The sequence below is a fragment of the Platalea leucorodia genome (genome assembly GCF_965183815.1).
Source record: "Platalea leucorodia genome assembly, chromosome: 11".
Classification (NCBI taxonomy): Eukaryota; Metazoa; Chordata; class Aves; order Pelecaniformes; family Threskiornithidae; genus Platalea; species Platalea leucorodia.
Genome location: NC_138833.1, coordinates 4,823,112 through 4,851,023, shown reverse-complemented (window position 1 = coordinate 4,851,023; position 27,912 = coordinate 4,823,112). Strand labels below are relative to the sequence as shown.

Genomic DNA, 27,912 nt, shown 5'->3' with positions numbered 1-27,912 from the left:
GTGGGTGTGCGTGTTTGTCTGTCACAGGCATCTGGGATGCTTTTGGCCTCTCTCTCTCCCGGGCTGGGATATTGATATTGATCAGACAGTGTGTGTTGCTCGTATTGAGCTAACAGTAGGTATCTGCAGAGTTTCTTATCTGGGAACTTACGTTATCAAGAGTATTGTTGGAATTCTATATTAATAGCACTTTTCAGGAAAAGTAATGTGTTACCACTATAAAGTTTTACTTGTCTGTCAGATTGAAAAGTCTACTGTGTGGTGAAAGAAAGGAAGAAAAGAAAAAAGTCACGTACTCCTATAAAATTGACCTTTTTTTTTTTTTTTATGGACTGATTTTTCCATATCCGCAGAGAGTGAATCAGTCCTCCACTGACAGTAGACTGTGCTATGACTTTCACTAAGATAGGCTGGACAATAGGCAGAACCTTTTCCATAATATACGGCGTTCTGCAGGCTCTGAAAAAGTTGCTGGGAATGCATTCCTTCTCCCTAGGATGCAGTAAATGTTGAATTAGTTTATTTCTCTCTCTGCTTTTAATTGGTTAATTCTATGCCAGTTATTTGTGGGTGGGAGAAGAGGAGGATATATAAAATACATCATAATCAGTTCTTTAATGTATTTTTAATTTTCAGCACAGACATACTGCTACAGGAAAAATCAATCTTAATTCTGAAAGATTAGAAAATAGATTGATAATATCTATTTCTAAAGGTATTTTTCTTGCAGTCACAAAATGTGAGTTTTATACTTCCAACCTAATCTGAATTTTTTCCAAGTTTTTCTTCAAAGAAAGTTTGAGCATTTATATCTCGCTATCAAAATAAATTTTCTTAATGCCCCAGAGAATATCATATCTTCAGTTGTAAAACACTTATAATGTTAAAAAATTAAAGCAATTTGAACCATCAAAGAATATTAACAAGTGAAACCAGTTTTCATCATTTCAGACCCACTATATATCTTATGCAGATATATTTGAACCTGCAATGCAATATGTAGAAGATATTTAATCATTCTGGCAAAAATTAATCTAATTATCTGTTTGAACAGTTTGTAAGGGTACCAAATAATGTATTTTGTCTTTATCTTACTGAAATCTTGTGACCTTCCTGATATCAAGCGTTTACATTTCTGCATCTTTTCTCTGCACACCCGCCTGTCTACAGAACTCTGAATTCTGTAGATAACTTGGGGCAGAGACAAAATGCTTAGCGTTACTCAAAAAATAAATTAAGAACACTTTCTTTAAAAGCACTTTGGTTTCTGGATTGCACTGTTCATTCACCTTCAATTCCTCAAAAAACATGAGTGCAAGGAGCTTGGTGATGTGGTAGATGTAGGAACAGAAGGAAGTTGTGCAGTTATCCTTCAAAATGAAGAGCACTCCGTAGTCCACGTTACTTATTTCTGTTTATCAAGCAAGCTGTTTTCATTTACTACTTTTATTTTCTTTTTCACGTGTTATGAATAAGTTCCTGTAGCAACAAATAGCACAGAGGCAGAGGTGAAAAGACGACTGAAATTTGTGACTGATTTCAGTACTCAAAACGGTGCCGTGAGTTGCTAACTCCAGCTGAAGCTTGGGTCAGACCACGGCGCCGATTGCGGCTCCCAGTACAGACACTGTCTTTTGAGCACGTTTTTGTTCATGAGCTTCCGTGTTTCAGATGTCCCAGAAGGCGTCCCTGATCCTATAATCTGACCTATGTAGACCGTAATGCAGGTGCCAAGCGCTACTGGTGACTCTGAGTTTTGGGTTAAAAAGCTGCAAAAACGTTGAGTATAAAGTGCTTTGGTGCCTTCTGCCGATTGTCTTTGCCCCTGGAGCAAGGTGAAGATAACGCCTGAGAAATGGCATGCAGAAATGACGTGCTTACTTAAACATCCTTTCTTGGCAGTTTTGTATTGGGGCTAGTGTTCTTCATTTTTGTGTCAGATTTCCCATAAAGGTTTTGTTCTTATTCTGTTGATAAAATAGCTATGTTTCTTGTTGACATACTTCCTTTCCCCCTTTTTGTAAGACGATAAAGCATATTTCAGTGGGTTTGTTCTTGCATTCCAACACACAGAAAGGGGTGTGCAACCACTGAAACAGCAATAAAAAGTAAAAGGGGCATGTATTTGTAAGGGGGTGGCAAAAGTTATTAGCTAACTTATGACCTGTTGGAATAGAAATGTGCAGAAAAGTTGGAAAAAAATCGGTGTGAAACTTTCGCCAACTAAAGTGTCATTTTTAGTAGGAGAAGATTTTCTGCTATTCTTAATTTTTAGTTATGTCCCGTGGCAATATCTGGCAATAAGAGTATTATTGAGAAACAGTTATTAGTGTAGCTGTAAGTACATTTAAAGATTATTAAAAAAACCTCACAAAACAAAACCAAAATAATACCCCAAAGAATTCTTTAAAGTAATTGTCCACTATTCCTTACGGTGTGTGGCAATACAACGTTCATGTTCTTTGTAGATTAGAATTTAGTCCATGGCGTTATTTCCAAATGTCCAAAATTACGAAGCATAGGAGATAAAACTCTTCCAGAGCTCAGAATTTCACCTTGAGTCTCTTTGGATACATGAATAAAAGGAATTAGTTTCAAGGTGGTTCAACAAGCTCAGTCAAAGTAGATAAACTAGTAATATCGAGTGAGTGATCACGCTATTGTCATTAGACTGGAAGTGCTGAACAGTACTTGTGTTTTTAGGATCTGTATCTCAGTAAGATACAGAACTCAATTTAGCAGAAAACGCTTTTAATTTATCTGTTATTGTTTTGCCTCGCTGGGGTAGCTTGAACACTGTGTGGTGACAAGGCAGTTGTGCCATGTGGACAGGACAGAAAGAATTACGAGTCACTGTTGGCAGCTTAGGTGGAGTGTTTTCCTTGGTTTATATTGTAAAAGCTGTTTTTCCTCCTACTTCACAATGATAGCCAGAGGGACTGGAGCTTGAATGTATTTTGTTCATTGTGGATTTTCTGTAAAAAAAAATTCCCAAACCCAATCATACCAAGAGCTAATCCTAGGAGGACTGCGGATAGTATTCTGTTAAAGAGGCAAATGAGTTCTTGCCGTACAGAGCTAGTACGGGATGATTTGGGGTTTTGGTTGTTGTTAGTCATGTTAACTGCTGTAGGTCTTTCATATAATATCTCTGAGCCTGAAAATCCTCTTTCCTGAGTTTCAGCTGCTTTTTGAAATGAATGACCACTGGCTCTGAGTCTGTAGCAGCAAACTACGCACGCAGGAATCCGCCATTCAGCTCTGGGCGCTCTAGTGTGAAAAATTGTGATAATTCACTCACAAGTAATACGGAAGAAGTGCAAGTACAGTCACCCAAATATCCACAGCAATTTTAAGTTGTAACTTCAATTCCAAATGAGCCCTAAACATTTGATCTTAAAAAAAAAAAAGGTAATTTTTCAGTTTGTAAAATGTAAACATAAATGAAAACACACCGCCCTTCCATCCCTGAAATCTTAAAATGAAAAGGAGTCATAGAAATTAAAATTGTTCTGTCAGTGTTTGTATATATAACCTTTTCTCTCCGAACATTCCTGCCTCGCTGCTCTTCCTGCTCCACGGCAAACGCCCAGGAAAGCACGCAGCCACAAGCGCCGCGCACTGGTTTCTCTCAAACTCTGATTCAGCGCCGAGTCGTGTTCCGCAGGACAGAGCGCGATCTGCCAGACCGGTTGCGGTCTGCGTCCCCCAGTTCTTCTGCACGTTGTCTGACACATCCAGTCATTGCGAGCGTTTTACAAGTGGAACAGGGTTATTCATGCTTTCCTTTTTTCAATCCGATACGTTTCTGTTATAAAGGATTGCGTTTCATAAAAAATTTAGTAATCTGTGCAATTTCTGCTAGAGATGTCATGGATGAGCGTGCTTACAATACACACTACCTTTTGTCCTAGCAAAATTCTAAGAACTTTTCTGAACATGAATCATTATTTTGTGCTACAGCCAGGATTTAATTGTTCCTGTGGTTGTCTTCTGTATTCTGAACACTCAGTTATATAGTCAGTTTTACTTATTTGCAAAACGCTATTCTGGGCATGTCTTAACTAGATAGAAGACTTTTATTTGCTTTCCCAACCTGGAGAGTCAGGGAGCGAAAGTCATGTCATAATTCTAAATATATGAGATGTCATTGCTTAATGAAAGCCTGAAAATGCCACACAAATGTGATTTCCTCCTCTGTTTTGCTGGAAATTATGATCGGTTGAGGCAATCAGGATCAAATTTGAACTCTGTAAATTGTGTTCCTACAACTGATCCCAAAATACCTAAATACAATAATGCAAATGAGATTTCTATTTCAAATGTTGTGCATGGCTGTTTTACTTACTTATACTAGAGTACAGTAAAATTAAAATGTTTGGGGTTTGTGGTTTGGGGTTTGTTTTTTTTTTTTGTTTGGTTGGTTGGTTTGTTTTACCCAAGAGTATATATTAGCTCAAATGTATGTAAATGAATAAAATGAACCTAAAATCATTACTTATTTCATCAGTCAGCATGTACATAATACATGTCATAAAACCAAAACTGAAGCGGGTAACTATTGGCAGTGTATGAGTAACTGAAGTATCTACCAGTTAGGTGAAAAACAAGGAGTTTGGCTTTTCTAAGAGCAACCCCGGTTTGCTGTGTCGAACTTGTATCACAGGCAATCAGGTTGTGCCAGAGGAAGAACAAAAGTCGTTCTGGCAATTGAGAAATGGTGCACCCAGAGTACAGAGGCATCCGTGGACAAATGATAATTGCCATTTTTCTCTACTCTGTTACTGATTAGACTGTCCTGTAGCTTATACCCTTCCCATTCTTCCTGCCTCCTGTATCGCTGTAGGTCTTTAAGGGAAGGAGAAATGCTCCTGAAGAACCTGGCTGCTGTTATTACAAGGTTTCTGTTAAATAAATCAGTTGGAGATAAGATTACAGAAATGCCTTTTTCTGGAGAACTTTTAGAAAGCTGCTGCACACCCAATGGACCCTAGTGAAACGAGATGCATAATTAGCATAAAGAATTGATGGAGGAAAGAGGGAGCGCTTACTGTTGCTTGATAAGAAATGTTTTTATTTGCTGATACATGTCGGTGGGAGATCTGATGTCATTGCTCAAGATATGGAAATGGAATCTGAGATAACCTCTGTTCTGTAACATATCACAAAATGTAAGGTTGGAAGTACAGCATAGTGAAAGGAACACTCTCCAGATGGCACCGTGGTGACAGGCTTTATATCAAAGACCAGCTGAGATACAATAAGAGCGGGCAAGAGAGGGCCTCTGAAAATCACTGATGCCTGTTACAGATGTAATGTAACTCTCTTTATGGGGAGAATATATTTGCATAAATTCATTGATCAATGATTTTGCTAATCCTGCAGTATTCCAGGCATGTCCCAGAAAACTGATGAACATTTCTATCAATCCTCAGTGCAGATGCCTAATTATATTACATATTTAGAAAAGATGGATTTTTCCCCTCCTGGAGCATATGTAGTAGTTGAACGCTGTGCTCATTCTCCTTTCCTGCTCCCATTAGGTTGGAGGTTTTTTTCCCTTTAAGAATAGCCCGGAGCCGTGCAGGCTGCAGAACTTATCAAGATAAGAGCAGTGCCAGGCTAGAATTATTAGTTTCATGAATCACTGACCAATATGCTTTTTGAGGAAGGCCCAGTTTTATGGCTTGTGTAGTGTAAGCCCTTTATTGGTGCTGCAGTCGCTGCTCCGAGAGACTCCAAAGTCAAAACTCCAGGAGACACAGAGATTTCTGGCAAACCTTCTCACCCGTGATATTAATTGTTTCATTTGCACGCTCTGCTCATCTTGTGACCTGCCCTCCCTCCCCTTTGACTAATACAGTTTCTTCGTCAGTAGTATAAAGGATGTAGAACAAGCATTTTGACTGTTGAAAGTCAAATGAATGTGAACGACTTAATCCAGAGGACACTCAACTGTATATTTAATGCAGACGTGCAGCTCAACACCTTAACCAAAAGCTGAGCTGAAGACTGTGATGGGACTAAAACTCCTCACGGATGAAGTTGAGGTGATGACAGAGTTCTGAGGGAAAGTAACAAGTTCAAGGTAGATGAGTAGTCATTTTATGCCATAATTTGCAATTCACTGTTCATGTGACTCCCCAGAGCAGCTGGACGACGATACTACAGTAGCGGGAGGTAATCCTGTCGGCATTAACAAAGCCTCTTTGGCTGGGGGAGGAGTCTGCATGCTTGTGCGGCACAGGTTTCCGTGATATCGATATCAAATATACCAGGACATCCTCAGCCCTTCTGTGACACCATTGGGGGTCCAGAACTGGTGGGGAATGCGGGGACTCCTGCTTGCTCTGGGGTCAGTCGCCACAGCAGCAAAAACATGATGATTTAAAAAAATGTTTCAAAACACATAATGGTTACATTCTTCTGTTTCTGTGTGCCATTAAAGGTGTTGGTTCTGACCTATAGGGGTATAAATGGTTTGTCTTTTTCAGAGGTTGCTTTTGTCCCTCTGCTGCGCTGGTAGGACAACATAGACAAAGGCTCTGCGCTGTGGCCATCTTTATACAAGAGAGGACTCAAAAGCCTGGTTTCTCTAGAAAGAGAGAGTAAAATTACGATGGGAGCTCTGTATACTGGAATTGTTGATCTACCACTTCAAGCGTTGTGTCAGATATTTAATCTTAAACTGTAGCTGCTGGGATCGGGGTACTATGCATTCCTTATTATCAGCATTATCCGGTATTTTTAGCTGGGACAATAATATCGTACCTGTGGTAAATTAGAAATCAAAATAGTAGTATATAGATAGTTAGCTTGTAGATGAAGTAGATAATTACATCTGCACCTGAAAAAATGCCTAGGTAGAGGCTTCTTCTGATCTAAAAATCAAATAGTGTCTTTCTTCCCGTTGTTCACAAGGTTATGCATATAATGTAAGTACATATGATGAAAAGAGCATGTATCTTATTGTTAAATCAGGAAAAATAATTTTTAAAGCTTTAAAAAGAAAGGCATAGATTAGTGTAAATTAGACTTTCTTTATGTAGCATATCCAGCTATGTGTTTAAGAAAAAACAAAATATAAGAGCGGCATTAAGGATGGAAGTATGAAACAATTTTAAAGTAATTTGGAGCCAAATAATCACAATTTCTATGTTAATTTAGTTATCATATATGAGGCAATTTCATGTTAACTGGTTCGATACTTTTGAAACGGAATTACATTTCTTAATTTTCTCTTTTGGGGTGTATAATCCAAATACATTGTTTTAGTATGTACGAATGATGGATGGCCATGCTTAGGATATCTGCAGACCCTTAGAAACAAATTTTAGAATGCTATAAGGTCATCCAGAAACCTTTGCTGTGACATACCGTGTTGCTCTCGGGTATTTTAGAGACACCTCAGAAAATAGCTTGGTCAGTTGAAAGAGCACCAAATGAGGTGGCTACATAAAGCCATCGAAGGAAACAACGAACAATAGTGCCATTAATTTTTAAAAATTGCATGCATCCCTCTTGTCTTCACGGTGTTAGGTGGTGTGAGGTATCTGTGGTTTGCAAGTGCCAGACTGTGGCTGAGGTTGGGATTTACGTGAGGGTAAAATAGAAGAGAACATTGTGGAAGGCAGGTTGATGGCTGTGGTAAAGAGATGTAGGAGCATATACTGAACAAGGTCTTTGTTCACCAGACTGGGAATTTAGATTTGCTTTTGCATCTTTTGCCATTAGCATCTTAGATCGTGTCTCTCACCAAAAGTGCTTTTTTGGGAGAAGGGAGGGCGGGAAAACAGATCTTGTTCATGGCTTTCAGCTTTGGACTTGGCTACCGTGATCGATAAATTGCCGCAATGCAGCATCTCTGCGACGATGCTTGGAGGCCGCTGAGAAGCCCCCGTTGGTGCAAAAGGAGGTTGCGGGCTGGGCGGGCTCTGGGGAGGGAGGTAGTCCACTCCGCGAGCACCCGAGCTTCTTACTGGCTCCTTGGGCAATTTCAGTGATGTCTTAAAAGGGTTGGGTCCGTTTTATCTGCGAGACACCCCGTCTTCCCATCCACGGCTAGGGCGTTAGAAATGAGGTGAGGCACTTCAGCTAATACTTCGGCTGAAACAGAGTAGGACAGACCATCCACAATGGCAGTTATATTTTATTTTGTATGCATGCAAATGTTACAGAGAAACAGCCATGTATGGAGAACAATTGACTCCTTTTATTTAGCTCCTTTTTGCACTTGTAGAATATTCCTGAACAGATCATGAGTGCTTCGAATTTTTTTCTGTGTATATTTTATTTTGCACTTTTTCACTCTGTGGACTGAACGCAAATGAAACACTGTGAGTATTTGCTATTGAAATTGTTATGGTTTCTTAGCTGTATTGCATACGCATGCGTGAATATAAGCAGGTATTGCTGCTTCTCATGGGCAGGTGGTGTTTGGGAGAAATGTAAAAATTGGAAAGATAGATGTTTTTAAACGTGTTTTTAAACATATTGACCTTTTTCTTGTGTGATGCACACAAGCGCTGTCTAACGTATTATTAAAAGAAAAACTCAATGTTTAATTCCTGACGGAAAGCAGATCCCTTTCCAGCTTCACCAAGAAACATGTAATTGCCCTTGTCTAGGAACTGCGTGTTGTCTTTGTTCTTTCAAGACATTTCTTTCCTCTCTAAACGTAACTTTTCTTTAACGACTGTTCATACGTATAAGTCTAAATTCACAGAATGTGTATCTCGCACATTCCCTATTTCATCCATGTGGAATTACATTAATCTATTTGTAAGCCTTAATTTCCAGCGTGTATGAATTGCAGGTAGGGGCATCACATACTGGTAGAATATAAAATTATTGCACAAATATGGTCTGTGTCTCTTGCATTTTGGGGAGGCACTTTTGGCAGTAGAGGCGAAGTTCCCTCTTTAAAAGATTTACTTCTTTTCCTTCCTCTGCTGTCAATGGTTGAGAGTTGCCTTTGCGCTTCCGTGCCACACCATGCCCATGTTGCCGGAGCTATGAAAGATCTCTTCCCGCTGCCCTCTCCCAGTGGGAATGCCAACGGCCTTGGGAGCTGAGACACCGGGTTGCTGAAGGCAGAGGGGCTGCTCTGGCAAGAGGAATAAGGGGCATTGTTTTGCCTGCAGGACCTGGTAGGTCTGCCGTCGGAGGGAAAAAGGAAACCGGGGGCTCTGGCAGCCCGCTCTCCAGGGACGCCAATCGCCTGCCTCCTCAAAGGCTTTTGTAAAACCTTGTGCTCTGACACCCAGACACTCAGGCTAAACTGCTGCGCCAGTGCCGTTTCTGTTCATTGCTATATTTCTGCTTCCCAGGCAGCTGCCTGCTGCATGCGTGGGGTTTGCCAGCTCAGCCCGCCTGCGGTCCTAGCGGTCAGCGCGGGACTTGCAGGAACCCGCAGTGCCGCATTGCGGCAGTTGATGAAGTGGCAACAGGGTGGCACGGTGACTGTCCCAAAGAGATCGAATATTGTCACATAGCTCCTTACAATGGATGCAGAAGTCCATTTTTTGTCACTTTCTCTAGCTCTGAAAAGACAACTAATTTCTGTCTTCCACTTGGAATGGCTTTTCTGTTCCTGGGCACGTTACACCGACAAGTATGAAAAGGCTATGTTCGTTATGGTAGGGAAGTCTATCAAAATAGAGGCTTTTACCGTAAGGTTATGGCATTAAGGTTGCAGTGTACGTAGGATGGGACAAATGAAAACACGGTTTCGAAGAATGATACTGTTCCTTTCTGATCCAAATTTAATCAGTTTCTTTACAATTTCTTTTGGTGGAGTCCTGTAAGAAAACCATAGCACTCAGCTGACTGAATGCTGAAACCTTTTACCTTGGAAATCTTTGTCATTAAATGCCTTCAGCCTGAACAAACAGCAAAAGTTGCTTGCTCCTTGAAAATATAGAGTTGGACTGTATTAATTTGAATTGGATTATGTTTATAAGACTGATTTAGCTTCAGAAAGGACTAAACAGTAGCAACTGTTCAGGCAGGAACCTGAGAAACAGTTTTATTTTGCTGAAGTACCGATGCGTCAAACTTAAAGGTTTGTATGATCTGACTCTGTCTTCTTGATACTTTTTCATCCTTTCCATAATGCACGCTGGTGGGCTTTCAGACCTCGGTATGCCTTGAGAACCCAATCCAGTTTCCATTGATTTTGGCAGGAGTAGCACAGAATCCATAAACTACACTACCTGACATGCATGCATGCAGTTGGGTCACACCAAGAACTGTCTTTAGTATGAGAGATCTCTGTATAGCCTAAAAAAAAAAAAAAACGTATCTATATAACAATTACTTCATATTAAAGTAATATAATTCTATTATTAATTTAATTACATTAATTCATTGAACAAGAGATTTTCAAATGAACGTACAAAACAAAATTTAGGTGAGTTGAAATTGAATACAATAATGTTTTTGATCACGGTGCCTCCTGTGAAAATCTGCGCCTAAATAAATAGATTGCAGCGACTAGATTCACTCCCTGCTGCGATCAGCAACAGGATTTGCACTGACTTCAGTGGGCATTGGTCTGGGTATTATGACAATTGGACTTGTTCCCAGTGTTTCTAAGCAGTGATATCAGCCCTGGAAATTGGGTACCATAGAGAAACATCAAAACCACCCTGACGATTTAAAACATTTATTCAGTGTTTGTAGAAATACTTGTCTTTCTCTGAGTCCAAATACGTACAGAAAATTATGGATGTAATTGGGAGTTAGAGCCACAGCAGTCGTTCCCAATACAGTGTACTGGAAAACGTGTAGCCTTTGGGCAAAGACTTGAGAAAATTTCTTGATTCAAAAAAAAGTAAAGGCAGTGTTTCTTGTGCCATTTTTGAGTTCAGAAAAATAACTCATTGGAGAATCTTAATTTAAAAATAAAGCAGTGGCAGAATAATTTCAGCCTGCGTTCTTTTGTCTTTGCATCAATGCTTTTATAACTAAAATTTCCATTCAGGCTGGATTGAATTTGTATTTTCTGCCTAGAACTAGAATGTCATTTAAAAGATTGAAAAGCTGATAGAAATTTTTCTGAAAAGCTTTTTCAACTCTCACTGGGCATAGGCGCTAGAAAGAATTGGGGGATGCAACTGGTAACTGTATTTTGTACAGCTAATAGAGGTGATTTGATTGTGTGGGAAAATAGATAGGTCTTTCTGTGTATGGAAAGAGGAGACTTCCTTGAGGGGAAGCAGTAAAACGTTTCGTGGGAGACCATGTGAATGACATTCTTGGCTTAACATCTAACCAAGTCCACAGCCTAAATGAACTCTGTACCCTCATTCTCTGTATAACCTTTATTATATTTTATTTTACCTTATCTTGGCTTAGCTCATTTTATTTTATACTATTCTGTTGTTCTGTTTTCTACTTTATTTTAGCATATTTTATTTATTTGTGTGTCGGTATAAGTAAGTAAATTTAGGCATAAGGATGCATATATGCACATACAACATAAATGCAGGGCTAAAGATAACGCTAGAAAGGTTTCAGCATCAGTCACCAGACATAAGTCACCAGAATCCTTAATTTTGCTCCCACTTGCATACATACGACAGTACAATCTTTGATTGTACAGGCCCGTATGATTTTTTTTTTTTCTGGCCTCTTTTACCCATTTGCGCGGATTCCTAGTCCCAGTCTCTTTACCCAGATAGCTTGCCCAACCATTTTCGTAGCTGCGGGTCCTGTCTTTCCTCTCCTCTGCCCTTAGCTTCAGCTCCCGACCTCGCCAGTCCCAGAGACTCCAGCCAAGGCACAGCCAGTCCCCAGGGAGAGTTAATGCAGCAATTACAGGACTTAAGTTAATATGGCCTGAAGTTATCGCTATAGGCAAATGTGATCACCCCGATTCTTGCTGGGTGACAGAACGGGCATTTTTAAAAAATAATTTGTTATTACGATAACCCAGTTTCCCCAAAGCCTGATGCTTTTGAAAGTAATCTCACTCCTTAAGGGGGGGGGAAAAAATCTGCCATAAGCATCTGGCCTTTGTAATAGCTTAAATAGTTAAAATCTGACAGTTATATGCAAATTAAAATCAGCCACAGAATGGGAAGAATCAGGCAATTGTAGCAGTAAACACTGCTGGCAGTTTTCTGCGTAATTCCATGCTAAGCTTATTTATTTTATTTTTTCATACATTTCTAAAAAGAGCATTTTCTTTCCTCTGCATCCTTGAGAGTAGTCATATTTCTGATGAAGCTTCCCAAGTTAACAATGCTAGAGCCTCTCATGTTGCTGTAATGAGAACATTTGCGAACACATCGGCAAAAGACTAATACTAGAACAGAAACCACAAATTGGCAACTAGTTATTTTTATTTATTTCAGTGGATTTTATGTGTCACCTGGAGACTATTTAGAAGATTATTTTCCTTGGCTAACATTGCGTTTAAAATAGCACTTGTATAGCGCCAACTCATTTTAGAGTTGGGTAAAAATATTGAGACAAAACTCAGCTGTTATTGCTTTTGCTGCTAATTTGAGGTGTCGGATCAGAGCTCTGCTGCTGTATGTCAGTGAATAAGGACCCTTGTGAGATCATTATGTTTTCTAACAGTTGAGAGTAATGGATTAATCAGTGCAGCATCAGTTGCTTTCATTACATGCCCACACGGTAGTTGTGGACTTCAACTTAAACACTCTGTGGGGAGATGAAAGGGTTGAGTACAAGAGGCACTCAGGACTCACCAAAACTCTGAAGAGATCCAGTTGAGTTTCGGACCTTGCTAACGAGCAAATCTTGGATGCCTTGAAAGTTGAGGGTGAGGACTGTGCTCAGTGCTGAGGGATAGAGTGCCGGAGCCATTTTGCTTTTTCATCAGAGGCCATGAGAAGCAGTAAATGTTTAATTTAATGCAAATTCCTTCTGACCCGTGTGAAAAATAGCTCCTTACAGCTCTTGAAAATAGAGCTCTTCTTACCCTACAATCTCAAAGTTAATTACAAACATTAATTATGGCAGTGTATAAAATTCAAGTCTTGGTTTTATTACTAAAAATAGATTTAGATTTACTTTTTGGAATAGGTAAAATGCCCCTGCTGTTAGATGTATTAGGTGGTACGTGGGGGCTGGAAGGGGTCTGCAGTTGTCACCGATTGTGCCACCCTGGGGCAGGACCATCGAGCCCCGTGCCATTCCTGCCAGGGCTTCCTTCAGTCTTTTGTTACAGGCTTCCGCTGCTGATGGCTGCACACTCTGTAACAGCTCTTTTCAGTATTTTTCCTGTTCTTATTCTAAGAGACATTTCCCCTATATCTAATCAAAATTCCCCTTTCTGAAATGTAAACCTGTTACTGCTTTGTTTAACCCTTGTTGAATACAAAGACCAGAGAATTTCTTTTCCCTTTGCAATGGCTTTTTACGTAGTTGGAGAGAGGTTTAAAAGTAAGTGATATGTATCTGCTAACATAGAGGTCTGAGGTTCTGTCGCTGTTAGTGTTAATGTTAGGGCATGGTTTAGTGGTGGACTTGGCAGTGCTGGGTTAACGGTTGGACTGGATGATCTTGAAGGTCTTTTCCAACCTAAACGTTTCTATGATTCTAAATTTTGCTGCTAATGCACCCGAATTCTCGTTTCATCTCTAGTATTTCAGACAGACCCCAAGATCCTCTTCTTTATGTGCATAAATACTGATGGAGATGTCTAATCTTGCATGGATTCAGTAGTTCCAGTCCGTGTGTACACTGTGAAAAGATTCCTTCCCATATTTTTATTTACCAACACTCCACACACAGACACACACCCACACCCAAATCTTTGGGGTCTTGGAGGTGTCTTTCTGTCACTGCCAGGGCCAGCAGAGCTGCTCAATATTTTTTTGCATCAGTTCACCCACTTCTGAACAGAAATAACATTATTAAGAAAACTATTTACATGAGAGGTTTAATTGTGCTTTGAGATGCCTTGGTTAAGTCTTAATGAATTTTCCGGTCTCATTTACTGGCTGTATAGTTGCACTGGGGATAGGAAGCCTGGAAACCATGGCAGTTGTGGGAGAAGCAGTAATCGGGGAGTATGGCAGTAATTCACTCTTGGGAACGTTACAAGCCTGCAGATGCACCATTTGTAGCTATCCATTGCATGCACATAGATAATAATCTTGCATTAGGCCCAATTACATGGTGTTATGGACACACAACACACGGATTACATACACAGCCAACGAGCACACTGTGATAAAGCAGTGGTGTAATTGAAGGAGACAGAAGGAAATGTTAGACTTGTTAGCGCTACCAGGGCTGCAGTGCCTGCTACGGCTGTTCCCCACCAGCCTTGCCCCTTTGCTTTTCTGCTCCGTTTCAAAGTCTCACTTTCAAAATACAGGTTTATCACAGAGTGGGGTCACTCAGCACCTTGTTCTCTCCGCAGCGTGTTGAGAGAGTTTTGAGCAGGAAAAGGAAATGAACACCGTTATTTAACTTAGAGCGAAGCCCAAAGACGCACAGAAGCATGTGCTGCCAAATGGGGACCGTTGTTTGCAGGATTCCTGCTATCAAATCCACTATGTTAGAAGCCTGTAAAGAATCTCTAGTGCCCAAACGTAAAAGGCATTCAAAACCAGAAAGATAATAAATGATCTGCCTTTTCAGATCTCTTTCTCCGTTTACGTAGCAGTAATTATTCTAAGAATATTTCTTTCTAACTGAGAATTCTGCAAATGCTGCAGTGTCCCGTGATCAGCCAAATGTGACACAAAAGCAGCCTGGCGTGTATCAAAAACCTGAATGGCCAGCACAGCAGACCTCTAGTAACTACGGTAGATGCTTATTAAGGCTTGGGGAAAAGTGTTAATCAAAAATTTAATCTACCATATAATTTTTCAATTTGATTAGCTGTTTGTGCTAATCAGCTGCAGAAATGGCATGTCAGAGAAAATCAGTCTCTGTTACTGTCAAAAAACAAAGGGAGTCTTCAGCAGACATCTTCTCCCCTTCCCCTTTCGTTTTAATCCATTCAGATTGTAAACAAGCAGCATCGCTGTGGGTGTTGTAGCGATGCGCAGCTAGTGATCTATGTGCATTATGAAAATGCCTTGTCCTTAGAAAAAAGGGCATTTGCGTAGTGGTTTTTCCTTTTGCCAATGATAAAATAGGATACCGTAACTACTTTTAAGATGGGAAGCAGGCGGTGGTATTGTCATCAGTGTTATGTGTTTAACAAAAAACCCAACCCTCCTGCGTATTTTCCCACTTGAAATGTGGCTGGAAAACATTGAGACAGTGACTATTTTACAGTGTACTTATTGAAGTACTAATTGAAGGAATCAAATAGTTAATATTTCAGATAATTCTGTTATGTTGTATAACTTTTTCTGATATCACTGCCAGAGGATTCTTTTGGTTCATGTCTAATAGTTCACTGGAACAGAGTGGGTAGAGATATGGTAATGAAAGTAGTATTATTTCAGATGAATAAGTCACCAGGCATTCTAATATTCATTAGATGATCTTAATTGTGTCATTAATTGAATTCCAAGTAAGAGAAACAAAATCTCTGTGTACTCTGTAATTTACAGAATTGCAAGTGTTTGACTATTGATCTGACAGCCTGGGATTTCTGCTCTCTGAATTAGTCCAAGGAACGTGAAAGGATGCTTAGAGTTCCTGAGTTTTTAAAATAAAATACTTGTATTACTAGTAGTTTCAAAATTTAAATCCTTTCCTTTTTTTTTTCCAAAGTATCTTCCGTAAAAGTTGTGTGATTTCTTCTAGCATTAGGAGGACAACTTTCTTCTGAGTCTCATCTAGTCCTGAACACATGTATTCCTGTTGAAGAGGGTGGAGAAAGGAGTAAAGAATAGTGCATAAATATTATTTCAAAAAACACACACATGACAGTCATTTCTACAGGTTAATGATTTTAATGTCATTACATTGAGTCTGGAATTAACAGCTCTTTGTCGGGACCACAGTGGTGTACATGAATTTGGAGCAAGTCGGAAGAGAACGGAAATGCAACTGCACGTAGTTAAATTTGCACAAAAAGTTTGAGGAAGGAGGTAGGTAATGGTTTTCAAAAAGTGACAGGATTGCAGAGTGAGCATTCTTTCCTTTAAAAAAATTCTGATTAGTAGGGGCTGTAAGTCTACTCTTCAGGAGGAGGAAAGCAGCTCCATGCATGCCTCTAACCAGTTTCGGCAACTGGCAGAGGAGTGAGTGAGGAGAGCAGTTCCTCTGGGGTTGTAAATTGAAGTCAGTGGGACTATGACAGTTCATACCGGTGGAGGATGTGCCACCTCGAAGACTGCTGATCCCACGTTATGCGTCTTCCAAGTAGTCCTTGGAGGATCCTTAGGACTGCTGCAGTCTGCTTCTGCTTAGCTTGCAAGATCTGACAAGGATCACGGCCCAAGGTGGGAAGTTTGCTGGCATAAATAATACTGCCTATAACCTCAGTTTCCTGATTCAGCATTTTGGATGTGAATAGTTTACAGGGAGAGGACTTCTAAATGAGAGGACAGTGCTTTTTCCAGGGACAAGGGTATATTGGGTTCTGGAAGAGGTGGGAGGTATAAGGCTGGGGAGGACCCAGCAGAATACAAGTTTCCCCATATGACGTTGCAGGAGTCAGAAGATTCTGGAAGTTTTCTGTTTCTCACAGATTCCTGGTGTTTGTGCGTCTGTTTCTGTGGATTTGAATCTTAGTTTGATCAAAACGAGACTGGGGCCTTTGAGCAGCTAGCGGATGACTGGAGCAGAATTTATTTTCTCCCTTCATGTGTTAAAAACGTCGCTGTATGGTGTGCTTACCCCTGTCGGGACACGCGCTCTTGAAAATCATCACTGGGAAGGCTGCAAAGCTTTGCAGAACGCCTCTGGAGCACACCACTACCTGAGAGCGTCCCCGTTCAGGAGCCGCGGAGCTCCTGCTGCGTGGGAGCTGTGTGCTCTGCCCAACCCGAGCAGCAGGGCTAAATTCCTGCAGCTACACCTGGGCTGGAACGCAGAGGGTTCACTCTCAATTAGTGCCCTTTGCAGTGTTTGGCCTTCTTTGTTCTGAAATAATTGCTGTTATCATAGATGCTTTATTGCCTTCATTATGGTTAACATTTAAATATCAATGGAATAGTATGCTACTAAGTCATCTGCGCAATAGCTATCTGCTAGAGTTATCCCTGAAATTTGTGTTTAAGGAGTATATTAATTCAGCACTGGCTTAGGATTCTTAGAAGGAGGGTTATATATTTGTTGATGAATTATGGGAAACCTTTGCTTATTAGGGGCAAAACCTGAGCCGCTCTCATCTGATATTTTGTGAGTAGAAATACGGTGTGACTGGAATAATGTTTTGTCTGTTAAACAGAAATATTTTAAGAAATTTAAATATATTTTTGAATCATCAAACCAGACAGTAAAGGCTGACCTTTCCGCCCCCAGATGAAGAATTGCACTGGGAGACAGGGACGTGTTCTCTGCCCTGAGTTAGCGCAGGGGGAGGCTCGCTGTCACGTCCTGTTCTGCCTGAATCCAATCCGCGTCCTTTTGCAATCAATAGGAAGTCTCCCTCGAATTCCTGTGGCTTCCATTGACTCCCGTAGTGCCACGCGTGACCTATTCAGACATCAGCTATGAATGTGATTGAATTTTTGTGAGCTGACTTCACATGTGGCTTTTATTTATCAGTGTATATCTAAAATCTTCCAACCAAATGCATAGCTCGTTTTTGTGTAACAGGCAACTGAGGCAGAGGGTGAATTATATTTTTATGGTTACAGAAAAAAAAATGGTGGTGTAATTAGAAATTCCATTTGTGAGCCCTGTTTGAACTTCTCAACATGCACGTGCAAATGCAAATAGAAAATAAATATAGATATTGAGGGGTGGGTGTGTTGATGTATATATGTATGCACCCTTATAAGAGGTTTTGTTCACTTTCTGAAATGGTTGTACATGCTTTTTTTGGCTGACTGTCTACAAAAGACTGTGGTTTGCATCACTGGCTAAATAAGGTAATCAAGCAGTAGCAATTGTATGACAGAGAGGTTCATTTTGCACCGTACGAACTGCCACGGTGGGACATTTGTGTTGGCATCCTGACATTAGCAGGAATTCAAAGGCAGAGCTTTTCAGCCCTACAGAGGTAGAGCAATACTCGCCATCTTCACTTCCAGCTCCGAAGCCACAGTATGGCAGCAGGATGTGCGGATCGTGATGCACAGCTGATGAAATGACATGGCTGATAGCTGCGAGAGCTTACTTTCAGGTTTACTTCTGAAGTTGTCAGTATTGCCCTCTTCATCTTATCCAGTAAATTTATAATAGGCTGCATTTTGAGTCTTTGCATATTGAGAAATTGAATACACAAACCTGTAATTTTGTACACCCGTTGATCCCAATACTTAGCTATGCGTTTCTTGCCCAGTTTTTGGCAGCATCAAGTTTTCCAGAGGATCTGGAATGAATACTATATATTATACTCTAAGCCATGATGCATTGAGACCCACAGCTCTTATCAGCCTGGTGTGTGAATGTGTGTGACTTGACTGACACCGATCTCTGGCAACAGATCTCACATGCAGATTCCAGATTTCCAAAACTTTGCTTTTACTGACATAACTCACTCTGCTCACAGGTTTGGAAAGGAAGGGTAATTTTGCTCTGTTGGTGCAGTTTGCTGTCATGGGTCTGTCAGCCCCTAAGCTGGTTCCAGATCGATGGTGGATCCATCTGGCGCAGCACTATGCTGAAATACCAGCTTACGATCCTAAAAACAAAGTGGTCGTGTTCTGTCCTGCTGGGATGCGGCGCAGCCGCAGCACAAACACGCTGCTGCCAGCGTCAGAGCCTGCTCACACGCCGCTCCTGGGTGCGCCTGCACGTAGCCGCGTTACCCCGCAGCCTCCCGGCTTTGCCAGTGTGCGTATGTGTCTTCCCGTGTACCAGAAAAACAGTCTTCGCAGGGTGTAAGCTAATTTAGCTTTAATCTGTTGATGCTGTAGATGATGGTTTTGCCAAGCAATTTCTAGGCAGAACTGTAAAAATGTTTTTAAATTGGCAGATGACCAAGAGGGCTAAAGAGTTCTGTAAAACTCTTCGAGAGCTTGTGATTAAATGTCCAATGTAAATACATAACATTGGAACAACAACGTAGTTCAGGGAGGGGTAATGTGCCGTTAGGTTGCTTCAGCAGGTGTTTTCTTCAGCCCATACACAAACGCGCAGAAGCGCTATCTCCTGCCCAGGTGATGATTCTGTGGAGCGCCGTGCCCCTGGTATAAAGCAGGGGTTGCTCCGTGCCGCGCCGCTGTGGGCACCGCGCGTTTCACGTAGGCAGCTGCAGCCAGCAGCAGGGCTGGCCGCGCTGGCCATGGCGTCATCCCCGGCCCCATCAATTCTCATGACAAACTGGGCTACTGTATTTGCGGATTTGGTGCGTTTGGAGCATGACAATTATGCCCTGTTGGAGGGCTTTCCATTTCCTGTGCCATCTTGATAAACTTTATAGCTTCTAATTTGCTAGAGAGTCATTGATATAATTAGGAGCTACATAAATGGGAGCAGCACACTCAGCTGATGATAATCGAGTCAGTTCATTTCTCATAAGAAGCGCTAAGGGGGTCCCTACCAGCAGCTGAGATCATTTTCTCTTAAGCTCTGCTTTGACAGAGCAGCAGAAATCCTTACACACCTGGGTCGTGACATGTTTTATTATGGTCCGTTCCACTACCTGTATATTTTTTTTCATAAGGAAACCAAAGAAAGGGTATCCATCCGTCCGTGTGTTTTCAAAAGGGCAATTTGAGCTGTCTGTCCACGTAAGCTGGCTGTGTTAACAAGCCTGGGAGAGTCAACAGCTCTCTTTGTGTGTGCGAGTGAGCGCTTTCAGTGCAAAGCTTTCATGTTGCGGCGTGCGAGTTTGATGTTCCTCCACTCAAGTTGCGTCAGGTTTTCAAGCAAAGCGGCGGCTTAACCAAAAAGTCTGAATCCGCTCCGGTAGTCGATAAAAACTCATCTCCTCTGCTTCTTGGTACTCGGACATGGTAAATAGTAACCTTCATCCATTCTTAGGCAGCCGTTGGTTGCTTTGCCCTAACAACATCTTTCTCGCTATGTCACAAGCGGTCTGAGGTATCGGTCAGCATGTCTGACTGCTCACAGCCTGGCAGATTTATTACCAAGAGTTTTAGCAGCTTGTTTCTGTAAATAGTGTGTTGGTGAAGAAATGTTAAATAATTGATCAATCTATTATTCTCTTTTCTCTCTTTTTTTTTTTTTTCTCCTAACAGTACTCTCAACAATAACAACATCACCCGCATTCCTGTTACCAGTTTCAATCACATGCCAAAGATCAGGACTCTGTAAGTAATATCTTTTAATATTATAATAATAATAATGGTCTAAGCCAACTCTTCGGATATTTGTCGTCTTGTGATAATCTTATTTCAGTCTCTTCCCGATGTGAACGATTCACCCTGCTCTCCTGAGGAAGACGGCCACTGACCCTGTGAGGGCCGTGGCGGCCCGGCAGGGCCTTGCGGCTGGGCTGAGCCACAGGGACCCCCCACAGCGGGGGCAGCCCCCGGCTCCTCCGTGGGCACGGGGATGGCTGAGGCCAGGCCGGGACATCAGCCCACGGGTGGGGAGCAGCTCAGACGGGGCCCGTGGCCAGGCAGGGTGGGCTGGGAGCCCCGGGCTGGGCTGCGTTGGAGTCCTGGGCCACGGCAGGGCTGGGGGAGCCCGGGGAGCCCCTGGTGAGGCTGGGCAGGGTTGTGAAGGCGGCTGAAATCCTATTCCTTCTTTTCAAATTCAGAATACTGATTTCTGAAACAAGAAATTTTTTAAAGAACTTGAAAAAAGCTTCTTTTCCAGATACTTTCTGAAACAAAACATCACTGATTCTGATGCATTTTTTATAAAAGCTTCTCTTATGTCAAATCCATTTTTCTATAGCTGGGCACCATTCCACTGAAAAAGCCCTGATCGACTTTAGTAGACCAAAATACAAAGACTGTGAAATTAGACTGTGTGCCTTTGTATAATTTAGCCATAGCCTACCAAAAGCATTTTCTTTAAATAAATTATTCCTTTAAATTCCTTCAGGGAATACACAACTTCAGGAAAAGTCATGTTTAAACAAAGTCTCTCTGTTTTTTCTTTCAAAATCTCGAACTCAAATAAGATATATTTAGTACTAAAAGCAAAGAAAGGGAAATATTAGCTAGCCTGAAAATTTCCTGTGGCACTGAAAAAATAAAATGCTTTAAGGATGTTACATACGCATGTGTAAAATCATATTAAATAAGTTAACAGACCTGAGGAAAAATGGCTCTTACTCGTGTCAATCTATGTAAGATAGCGTCTGATTTAAATTCACTTTCTTCATTAAGTGGTGACATTCATAGATCTTAATAAGTAATTAAATGGAAATTAGATATTTGTCTTTTAGAAGAGAATGGATAAAGAAGATAAAGGTGTAGGGTTAAGGTTCCTGGAGTTTTGCCTTTTCTCATTCAGTCACAGTGGTCCAGAAAATTTGCCTGGCTTCTTCAGATTAGTCAGTCTTGGCTGTTACCAGAGCTAAATGCCTTCTGCCACTTTCCTTTTAGTTTAATTTCGGAGATGGCTTTGTATATAGCTCCCTGGAGACTTACACTGACTAATCCCCCTCTGCTGTAATTAAGGGGGGAAAAAAAAAGGGAAAAAAAAAAGGGGGAAGGAAGTCATAAATAGGATTTATAAAGGGAAGCTTTTATATTGAATTCTGAGAGCCACATTTTATAGAACATGAATGCTGACCCACTCTAAAAGGATTTGCTGGAAATTTAATTTAGGGTCTATGGCTAAAAGGGCACCTTTGCAAACTTGCATTCGTATTCATTCACCTCATGTTCTGTAAAGGTAGTTTCATCAATATCAAGTGGCACGTTTCAGTCTCCAAAGACTGCCAAATAACACGCAGTACCCTTCTTGGCAGTTCAATACAGGAATTAAAAAATCCTGCGTAGACAGGTGGAAATACAGTAAAATGGTTTTGTTTTCTATATTTCTTTCCATCTGTTTCAACAGAGGCAGAAAAGTCATCAAAATAGCAATTAATGTAAGATAAATACAGGAATCAAATAGCATTTCATAATTTCTTCTGCTGCTCCTTCATATTGAAAATTCTTGCTCTATCCCCAAGTCATCTTAGGACTTTTCACAATTAATACTTTATTAATTGCAAGTATTAATGAAACCAGTTTGTATACCTACATATTACTCAATATTTTCTGAACATCATCTGTTCAGAGTTTAAGGCTAATACTGATTTGATTTAACTAAGTTTTGTGTAAAAGGATAGTACTACCCTAACAACTAGATACACCCCTGAGCCCACGTAAAAATGTTTTTGTTCACGCATTTAAAATATTTATATAAAGATACTATTTGGGGGGAAGCGTTAATATTCTCTCTAGTTTCCTGAGCTTTATTTCACTTGATAACCTGTTTCTCCTGCATTAATATAAAACCTCAATGAACAGTTTGCACAAAAGGAGAAAGCTGTCTGAGGCGTAATGGCTGAATAAGGTCTACTATTTCATCTCTTGGTTGTTGATGCAAATTCAGCCCAAATGGATCATGAATAATGTTCGTTACAGTTTGGTGACTGGACTGTGTTCTTGGAAAACAATCATCATTGTACACCTTCTCAAATAGCTTCACACTTAGACATGCTTTTTCCCCGAAGCTGTTGGAGGGAATCCTTGGTCTGAATGTTACTTAAGTAGGGACAAGCCCTTTTTCCCACCCAGCTGAGGCCCAGCGGGGTGCGGATAGTCTTTTCTCTAGGCGTCTCTCTTACGCACTAGTGAGATCCATTAGCGGGACATTTGGGGCTGCTTGTGCCACCGCTGCATCTGCTGTGGTAGTTCTGTGGATAAATAGCTTTTTCTTCATGGCTCTCAAAACAAGCTGCTCGTCTAAGAAGAGCAGAGGAGGCAAAATAAAGAGTATATTCAACTTGAACATGACCTCTCAGGGAAGGGGGGGGGGAGGGGGGAAAGAGAAAAGTGCTAGTAAGATTTGAAGCACTTGAAGAATTCTTTTAAAATATCAGCTTTTCTGTGCTAACCTCTTTTCTTTAACTGTCTTTTCTGTTGCTAAGTTTCATTGATCTTTTAGCTTTGATTGGAAGTGACAGGAATTAGTTTTTATTGATCTGCTTTCCTTTGCTGGAAACAGCTTTATTTATGTTAAGGCATGTCCCCCATACCTATTTGCTTAACGGTCAGTGTCCTGTTATCTCTGCATGTGTGAGTGACTGCTGAGATAAGTAATTGCATAATTTCTTTTAGTTTTGTTATTTAAGGGTAAACCGAAAATGTACCAAATCACTTCAGTGCTTTTCACGTTCACAGGGAATTGGTGTATTATGCTGTTGAAGTACTGTGAAAAGTCTTTTCGTGGCTGTATTCATTAATATAATTATCAAAAATATATTCTAATAGGCTGCTTTGTTAAGCTTGATAGACTCTCTGAATGGTCTCCTCTCAAAAGCAAACTGCAGAATGTCCGTGCAGAAAACCTGAACAAACGACAAGGCCGGGCTCTGCTGAGGCAGGCGAGCTGGCGAAGAGGTGCCAGGCCGCACCACCAAAATGGGAAAACCCAGAAATCAGCTATAAAAATTTAGTGAGGGGAAAAAAAACAACTCACAGAACTGGAAAGCTGCCCCTCTTGTGAAAATGTGGGTTTGTTACTCCTGCCTGCCTCCATCCATACAGGGGATGCGGGGGATGGCACGGGATGAGCTCTGTCTCAGCTCCTGAAGGAAGATGATTCTGAATATAGTTGTTGACTGCTGTGGGGGGAAGGGATAATACTTTGAGGATTTAAATGAAATGCTTACTCTCTAACTTAGAACAAAGTCTTACTTAGGATGGTTTCTGGCTAGGTGATATTTGCTCTTTTTTCTTTGTAAATGGATTTATTTGTTCTTTCAATCAACAAAAAGTGTTCCAGGCAGATTAATGGCTCATAATAACAAAACATATTACTAGAAATCTAACTTACTGCAGTGTCAATTAAATAGCTTCATAATCCCTAAAAACAAGGTCTTCTAGCCATCCTTCTAAAACAATTACGTTTTACAGTGCTCCAGGAGACTAATGTCTTCCAGCTCTACAGGAATAACTCTTCAGTTCCAGATTTGTGGTCTTTTACTGTGGCTGCCCACCCCAGACGTGCAAGTCTGGGGACTGTCAGCCGCGGCACCGCTGCTGACCTGCGCTGCTGCGGTGCAGCATGAAGATCTCGCGGACAGACAGTTAATTTCTTTGGTGGATGGACAAGACTAAATCCTGTGCCCACCAATTCTGTGCGTTTTTGTAAATGTAATGCCTGTAATATTAGTGAATAATGCTTTGTCTAACCATTTCTGACAGGATTTTCAATCTCTTTTATCATTTCAGATTTGGTATAACGCTGCAAATGTATGACTCATTACAAGGAATGAAATAATTAATGTCCTAGGCTTTTGCTTTGACCTAAAGTTTGGTAGCTATTAAAATTACCAGATTCGCTCCCTGAATGCATCATCGTTTTGCAGGCTTCCCCCCACAGTGTGATAATGCTCCTGCACATCTCTAGGGCCAGGCGAGAAGCAGGCTGGGAGGGCAGCTGTGCGGCTAGATCTTCCGTTACAAAGAACGGCCCCGGCGCTGCTGTGTGTCGTGACCCTGTCGTGGTCCCCTTCTTCATCACGAGTTGAAAACTCCTGTCTAGAACCTGCATACTCGTGTTAAATTGCCACTGTAAAAAGAGCATTAGTGAATTTGTACAGGCAAGACAGGACCATACAAGGTATCAATAGCCTCTGGTATGTGGGGTCAGTCTGTTTGTCTGTCTCTCCCGCTCTCTCTCCCCTGCCTCCCCAAAGAAGAGAGAAGAGGGAAGAATCACCTATTGTCCTGTTTTTCAGCCAGGTCCCTGTGTTTATACAACCCATCTTTTGAATTTGCTCGACGATACCTCATCCATGCAGTTATTTCTGATATGAAATCACAGACAAAGTGATTACTTGGAGGAATCTGAAATCCTGCATGTTCTTTTCTCTATAATGGCCAGCTCATGATTATGTGTAGGCAGATAATTATTTAGCTTCATTCTTCCAGGACATTATAAATAATAGCACTAATTTATATGTGGACATTTGTATATTATATGGCAATGTAGGCCTGACTCAGCTGTAACCAATAACCTGCAATGGTCCTACTTAAATTGCAGTGAAGAGCCAGACAGCCTTGTACTTGATGGCTCTGGTTTGTGTCTTCTGTTCAAAAAACTGCTAATAACCGGAGGGTTTTCTGTCGTTCGTAGGCGGCTTCACTCCAACTTCCTGCACTGCGACTGCCACCTGGCCTGGCTGTCTGACTGGCTGCGGCAGAGGCGCACCATCGGGCAGTTCACCTTCTGCTTGGCACCTGTCAGCCTGCGGGGTTTTCTGGTGGCGGAGGTGCAGAAGAAGGACTTCGTCTGCTCTGGTAATGGTGCCAATTATTCATTTATCTATCAGCTCATGGTTTTGTATTGATAGTCACATAAAAACAGTGAGTGGAAAATTACTATGTTGTGTTTGAATGCCATTCTGTAGCAGTCCTGTTTGTTTTTATCATTGCTAAACTGTGTGGGAGTAGATCAAATTGTTATTTTTTTCAGCTTTGTAAGAATTACTGGATTCCAGTTAACATTTCAGTTCTCAAATTAATTTTTCTACTTTAGCATTGCCAATGATATCAACATAAGAAATCAATTAGGTGTGGATAATTTGGTATTTCTCAAGGGAAGAGCTCTATAGCTGACTGCAATACGAAAGAAAGGAAATAGAAAATGCTAATCTGAGACTGTTGATAAATGATTGGACTACAGAACGTGAGGAGCAGATTTTATCCCGGGGACCGAAACAGGATTCTTAGGGAGCCAATGCACTTTGCTGTTCCACAAGTTTCCACGCTGATAAATGAGGCTGATGATACATGGCCAACTCGGAAACCATGTGTCTATATGTTGGGCCTATTCATCAAGTCTCTGGAACTGCACTTGGCTCTTTTGTGACAGAAATGCATTTTCTTAAGAAGAAAAAGAAAGAAAGAAAAAAAGAGAGAGAAAAATAGAAAAATTGGAAAAAGAAATCTCTGAATTTGGCTGAAAGGGAGAGATCTGGCAGAGGAGAGGCATGGCAGTGTGTATGCTGTGAAAAAAACAAAGGAAGATACCAGACACAAGTTTGGAGATAGTTTTGCAGGCCAAATGGTAAGGAACACGGGGAGCTTGTTATGAAGCCGATGTGAGTCCTAATCGTGATAGACTGTGAGTCTTGTGGCATTGTGTTCTTTATCTCTCACGGCCTGTGAACCCTAAAGCTTTATCTCCTTGATACATGTGTTGGCTGATGGAAATACAGTACAAGTGCTCGTGCTAGAAATGTTTTTAGGAATGCCTTTTTTCTATAGTTTCATTTACATGTGGCAAAGAAAGAGAGAACGGTTGTACTTAGAGAAGGAGGGTTTGATCCCCTTAACTATAGCATGGATGGTAAATCAATGCCCAGCCCTGGAGGTGGGCAGGAGGTGTTATGGGCACATGGAAAATGAAGTTGTGCACCACTGATTTTTGTGGCATGATTTTCAAGAGTGCTGAGCAGCTTCTGCGTGGTTGTGGACATTTGATGGTGCCCAGAATATCTGATAAATTACATCAAAAGTTTAACAAAAAGAAAAGTTCAGAAATCTAACAGTCTTGGGAAAGGAAGGAAAAAAGAAATGAATAAATGAATTAGCTATTAGCAGAATCTAATTTTACCAAAGAGGTAACCACAGCATTTTTTTCTTATGAAATGAAGTTTCAGATGGGGCATGAGTTCAGCTATTTGGATTTATGATACAGTGAAGTGAAGGAAAAAGAGTTGTTTAAATCAGAAGAGTTAATAATTGCTTGAATGAGAAATGTGACGTGGACAGAGCTCATCTAAATGGAGATTTCTGTGCAGACTATGACTTCCAAAAGAGAGAAGGTTTTTAGCAGTTGCCTGTTGGACCAAGAACATATAAGAGAACTCTCAAGATTGGCCTGGTTTTTGGGGGTTTTTGGTGGGTTTTTTTTTTTTTTTTAAAACGTGAATTCATAAAAGTTAAAGGAAAGAAGCTTCCAGTGAGACAGTCCATCGACTGTATTCCCTAACCCTCATTTGGGAAATGAAATATACTGAAAAAGAAATAAATTCGAAGAGCTCATTTTAGTGGAGGATTTAGCAGAGAACTCAGCTTAGTACGTGCTAGTTCAACAAAAACCTACGTGGACAGCTAGTTTGAAGAGGATATAAATCTTCCCTGCTCCTTATTACAGCTCTTATTCCTGATTTTACGGCATAATTCGTTCGTGTTAGACTATGAAGTCAAACTAGGACAGGAGGTGAATAGTGAACTGAACTTGTCCCTCTGCAAAGGAATTTTATACGATTTAAGCTTATATGAGTCACTGTAACTAGCCTCGAGCTGGCAGTGAAAGCTGCCTTTGCATCATAGTTATGAAGAGCTGAAATACAGTGTAGTGAACTACTCCGTTTAAGTATAGGCTCAGCATTTCAAGCACTTGTGTTTTTATGGCAGTGGGAATACCATCACAGCAGAAGAAAACCCAGCTTTTCTTCCACTGTAAAACGGGCTTCACCAGAGCATTCCAGTTCACAACGCGTGCTGTTGCGTGCTTCAAAGCAGAAAGAGTAGAATCAAATAATTTGGGGAAAGAAGAAAAACATCCTTGAAAAACTGAATTCTGGTTATTCTTTGAACCCTATGCAAAAATAGGATTTTTTTATAATTTTATGACAAATGTTCCTTTGGAAACAAATTTTGAATGCTACATACTAAGGAATAGCATAAGTTGGAGAAGAAAAAGTGAAAC

General features: G+C 40.9%; 1 protein-coding gene across 1 annotated transcript in view; it reads left to right on the top strand.

Moving 5' to 3' along the window:
* SLIT3 (slit guidance ligand 3) overlaps positions 1 to 27,912 on the top strand; it is a gene marked incomplete at both ends in the record, with an annotated part of 527,658 nt that overhangs the window by 301,973 nt on the left and 197,773 nt on the right. Inside the window, 2 exons of the mRNA XM_082324538.1 lie at positions 20,259 to 20,330; positions 25,330 to 25,493. Of these exons, the coding sequence (XP_082180664.1) occupies positions 20,259 to 20,330; positions 25,330 to 25,493 (236 nt within the window). The remainder of the gene's footprint in view (positions 1 to 20,258; positions 20,331 to 25,329; positions 25,494 to 27,912) is intronic.